General features: G+C 44.1%; 1 protein-coding gene across 1 annotated transcript; it reads left to right on the top strand.

Annotated features, from left to right (window-relative positions):
• Nucleotides 1–1,934: 1,934 nt before the first annotated feature.
• Nucleotides 1,935–3,758, top strand: LOC138870537 (uncharacterized). Its single transcript, XM_070148351.1, has 2 exons — nt 1,935–2,169; nt 2,251–3,758. Exons 1-2 carry the CDS (start codon nt 1,935–1,937, stop codon nt 3,756–3,758), a joined length of 1,743 nt encoding a protein of 580 aa, XP_070004452.1.
• Nucleotides 3,759–5,399: the final 1,641 nt, after the last annotated feature.

Here is a 5,399-nt window from a genome sequence, read left to right on the forward strand (position 1 = left end):
TGAGTCTGTATCTTTTTTCTGTTGGAGTCTGTTAGTTTATTTTCGATTCTGTTAGTCAGTTCTTGAGTCTGTATTGTCATCTTGTTGTTGGAGTCTGTTGTTTTCCCTTTTAGTCTTTTAGTTTTGAATCGTTGTAATCCAGAGTATTTCCCTTTTATGAGAAAAAATTGAAAATCCCAAAATATTTTGTTATTTAGTTTTACATTTTATCGCCCCTAGAACTACGCTTGGTATGATTCATGCGGGGTCATGATACGTAGACAATCTACATAGGGTTCGATCATAACCCAAAAGAGTAAAGAAAGTGTATGAAAAAGAAGAAGAAGAGAGAAAATAACCAAAAAGAAAAAAAAAGACATGAAAAAGAGAGAGAGTGGAATTGGAAAGAAGAAAAATGGGAAACATAAGTAAAGCTGGGATGAAACATGCAACCGTTGCAAAACATGTAAAAACACATTTAACTGTATAGGTGCATCACACCCCAACATGCGATTACCTATCTGTTATTTGCTTCAAACTAACCGTTTGCTGTTTTTATTTCCAGTCCAGGTTTTTATAGAATGGTGCTTGGTTTTTGTGGTAACCTGGCTTCACACCCATACTTTACTAGATAAAAGGGGAGCATCGGAATGTCTTTAGAAATGACTCTGCCAACAATTCCCATCACGGATGATAGCCTAATCTCGGGCATCTCGACCTCAGAATCGGCAGCCGCCGAAGAAAATAGAATCCTGCGGTTTCGGGTTATAGAAATGTGGGGTGCTTGGGCAAATGGAAGAGAGCCGCCAAGCACCATCCCAGGATTCCCCGAACTCTTTCCTAGAGCAAGCGGTACCTCCACTATACATATCAGTCACCCAAATACCCCACTAGGATGCCCAACTATCTCAGCTCATTTTGTGGGAACACCTTCTGAGGTTCGCCCCCAAGTGTTAATGTCCGGTGCAGCTTCGAATATCTTCACCGCTCCCCCATGATCGGCCACGACACAACCTACACTGCCTAGGCCCAATTTTGACCCCTCAGTTTTCACCTTCTAAACACCCACCTTCCAAATGGAACCTCCTCAGTTTCCCACTTATACTTACCCTCAGCCACCCCAATTTGAGTTCACTGCGGGGCAAGAAGAAACCACCAAAACTCTTGAACAAGAAGAGATTGTGAGGAAGATGAGGAGTATGGAACAGAGTCTCAAAAGAATATAAGGCCTGGGTGGACAGAAAAGTGTATCATATGCCGACTTGTGCATGTTCCCCCATGTGCACCTACCATTGGGATTCAAAATCCCAAAATTTGAGAAGTATGATGGACACGGTGATCCTATTGCTCATCTCAAGAGATATTGCAACCAGCTGCGAGGAGCCGGTGGAAAGGAAGAATTAATCATGGCCTATTTCGGAGAAAGTCTGGTTGGCATCGCATCTGAGTGGTACATGGACCAGGATATATCCCGCTGGCACATCTAGGATAATCTTGCTAGAGACTTCGTTAGGCAGTTCCAGTACAACATTGATATTGCTCCAGATAGGAACTCGTTGACAAACTTGAAAAAGAAATCCTCGGAAAGCTTCCGGGAGTACACAGTTAAATGGCGTGAGCAGGCATCTAGGGTAAAGCCTCTGATGGATGAGGTTGAAATGGTCACAGTTTTCCTCCAAGCTTAGGAAGCTGACTACTTCCAAAATATGATGTCTGCTATGGGCAAATCGTTCGCTGAAGCCATCAAGATTGGCGAAATGGTTGAAAACGGGTCGAATTCTAAGCCAATCCGCTATTAGAGCTACTTCCCAAGCCATTCAGGGTGGGTCCGGAGGAATAGCGAAAGGCAAGAAAAAGGAAGAAATATCCATGGCAGCGTCGGGTGCAAAAAAACACCGTACTCCCAGATCCCTTCTCCAGAAAGGACACCGCAACACTATTACCCCCACCAAGACATGGCTTATGCTCCTCATCCATACACGGTCATGAATGCTCAACCTTATGTCCGTCCACAACAACAAGCCAACCGTAACCAAGCTCCATTTCCTAGAAACCAGCCTCCTTACCAAAACTACTATAACCCCCGTCCTCCACAAAATAATTTTCCCCCTCGTGAACCACCTAGAAGGCCAAATTTTACACCAATCGGCGAATCCTACTCTAGTCTGTTTCCAAAGCTTGTCCAAATGGGTTTGCTATAGCCGGTTCCTCAAACTAGGAACCCAACATCACCCTCTTACAGAGTTGGTGCCCCATGCGCCTATCACTCAGGGGCAGAAGGGCACGACACTGATGATTGCTGGACTCTGAAGAGAGCAGTGGAGAATTTGATAGAGCAAAGGAAGATAGTGCTAAGGGATGAGGATGTTCCCAATGTGACTAATAACCCACTGCCAGCCCACAACAATGGGTCGGTAATCGGAATGATTTGGGAGGATAAGGAATTTGACCCGGCGTTGAAGGCCATCATTGCCATTGCTGACGTAGAAAAAAAACCAAAAGATGCCCCAAAGCAAGACAAAGGGGAGAAAAAGAACAAAATCACCCCTCCAAAATCAGAGAAGAAAGTTGAAGTGGGGACTGGGGCAACGCCTCCCAAAGATGTTGTTCTCTATGTCCCTCGGGGCCGCAAAGAAAAGCAGATGACTTTGAGTCCTCCTAGGAGATTCGAGCTGAACAAGGCAGCCCAAATGTATGTGCCCAAGGGAGCTTATGTGATGCGGGGGCCAATTAATCCACCAAGGCTAAGTGAGCCCGTGGTTATTGGACGCGCGCCACAAAAGCCCATGACAGATCCTACCGCTGTGCCCTGGAACTACAACAAAACGGTGGTGACCTATAAGGGCAAAGAAATCTCAGGAGAAGTTCAAAAAAATAACCCCGCTAAAAGGTATTCTAATTTGAAAAAGGTGAACAATGCCACTAGAAAACACTTCCCATCTAAGAAGCTCGTGAGTGCCACAGAAGCGGAGACCTTCTTTCAAAATATGAAAATGGCGGATTATGAGGTGGTCGACCAGCTTCGAAAATTTCCCGAACAAGTCTCTTTGTTGGCTTTGTTGATGAACTCCATCGAACATCAGAAGGTATTGATCAAGACCCTTAATGAAGCATATGTGCCTGTTGAGACTTCTGTAGAACAGTTGGAGAGGATGGCAGAAAGGTTTTTCGTAATTAACCATATTTCCTTCAGCAAAAATGACTTGCCCCCAAAAGGGGCCGCGCATAACAAAGCCCTGCACCTGACAGTCAAATGCGAAGGGTACTATGTGAAAAGGGTTATGTTGGACGGAGGCTCTGGGGTAGACATCTGCCCACTCTCAACTCTACAGCGCATGGAAATCAGGACCAAAAGAATTCGACCCAACAATGTCTGTGTACGGGCTTTCGATGGTATAAAGAGGGACACAATTGGAGAGATCGATCTGATTCTGACCATCGGCCTAGTAGACTTCAAAGTAATCTTCCAGGTTCTAGACATGGACACATCCTACAATTTTCTTTTGGGGAGGCCATGGATTCATGCAGCGGGGGTTGTACCCTCTACACTTCATCAGATGGTAAAATTTGAGCATGAAGATCAAGAGATTGTGGTCCACGAGGAAGACGAGCAATCAATTTATCGGGATCCATCAGTCCCATGTCTTGAAGCAAGAGAGGGGAGTAAGCACATGGTTTATCAGGCCTTTGAAATTGTGGTGGCAGACCAGTACGAAGAGGGAAACCCTTGCCCCAACCCTTTCTTTCTAATGCATCAATCATGGTGGCCAAAGAAATGATCAGACATGGCTTCAAACCGGGGAAGGGGCTCGGGAAATCATTGCAAGGAATAACTGAACCTGTCACCCTGACCGCCAGTAAAAAGTTCTTTGGGATAGGCTTTCGACCCACTGCAGCTGATGTAAAATGGGCAAATGATAGAAAGAATGATGGTTGGGTTTTGCCTCAGCCGATGTCGCATCTGTACAGAACATTTGTCAAGCCAAAATACCATGAGGAAGAAGAATATGAGGCCTTCACGGCCGAAGAGATTGAAGAGATCTATGGGGAAATGAGGAAGATACTATATGAAACCCACATGGTCCAGCCAAGCTACAAAATTGGAAGGCTACGCCGTTCCCAATCAGGTGGGAGTCCTGGTAGACTTGTCCTGCCACCTTTTCTGCATCACGAGTTATTTTAGGGTGTAACTCGGATGTTTTCTTTAGTTTCTTGTCTTTTAATTTTCCAATGTAAACCATGTTATCTTCAAATTCCAAGAAATGAAATCAATATTTCATCGTTCATCTTTCTTCTTTCTGATTTTGTTATTTTTATCTTTTATTTCTTCTTTCAGTTCTAATAATGCGGTTTTAAATAACATGACATGCTTGCGGACTTCTTGTCCAAATCCAAACATGTTGTCTAACTGTGAAATAATGAACCAAAAACCGGAGTACGATGAAGAGGAGGCTTTTAGGGAAATAAATCGAGAATTGGAACAATTTGAGAATAAACCTAAGTCGAACATAAATGATACCAAGCCGGTTAATTTGGGTAGTTCTGAAGAAGTCAGGGAAACCAAGATAAGCATTCACGCAGATGAAAAAACCCGGGACGCATTGATCTAACTCTTGTTTGAATTCAAAGATGTATTTTCTTGGTCATATGATGACATGCCAGGACTGAGTGTTGATTTGGTGGTTCACAAGTTGCCCACATACCCTGATTGTCCCCCTGTCCAGCAAAAGCAAAGAAAATTTAAAACTGAAATCAGTGATAAGATAAAAGAAGAGGTCACGAAATAGTTAAAAGCGGGGGTGATCCGAGTGGTCCGGTATACCACATGGTTAGCTAATGTAGTCCCAGTGCCAAAGAAAGACGGGAAGACCCAGATATGTGTGGATTACAAAGATTTAAACAGGGCAAGTCCCAAAGATAACTTCCATTTTCCGAACATCCACATCCTTGTTGATAATTGCACCAAGCATGAGATGCAGTCCTTCGTGGATTGTTACGCAGGATATCACCAGATGTTGATTGATGAAGGAGATGCGGAGAAGACAACTTTTACCTCACCTTGGGGTACATACTGTTACACACTCATGCCATTTGGTCTGAAGAATGCCGAGGCAACCTATATGAGGGCCATGACTGCCATTTTTTACGATATGATGCACCAAGAGATAGAGGTGTACGTGGACGATGTAATCATCAAATCCAAAACTCAGGACGACCACGTTCGGGACTTGAGAAAGTTTTTTGAGCGGTTGTGCAAATATGATTTGAAGTTGAACCCATCCAAATGTGCATTTGGGGTACCATCTGGCAAGCTCTTGGGATTCATCGTCAGTCGAAGGGGCATCGAGTTAGACCCAACAAAGATAAAGTCTATTCGAGAATTGCCTCCTCCGAAAACCAGGAAGGATGTTATGAGTTTG

This window comes from Nicotiana sylvestris, chromosome 6 (genome assembly GCF_000393655.2).
Source record: "Nicotiana sylvestris chromosome 6, ASM39365v2, whole genome shotgun sequence".
NCBI lineage: Eukaryota > Viridiplantae > Streptophyta > Magnoliopsida > Solanales > Solanaceae > Nicotiana > Nicotiana sylvestris.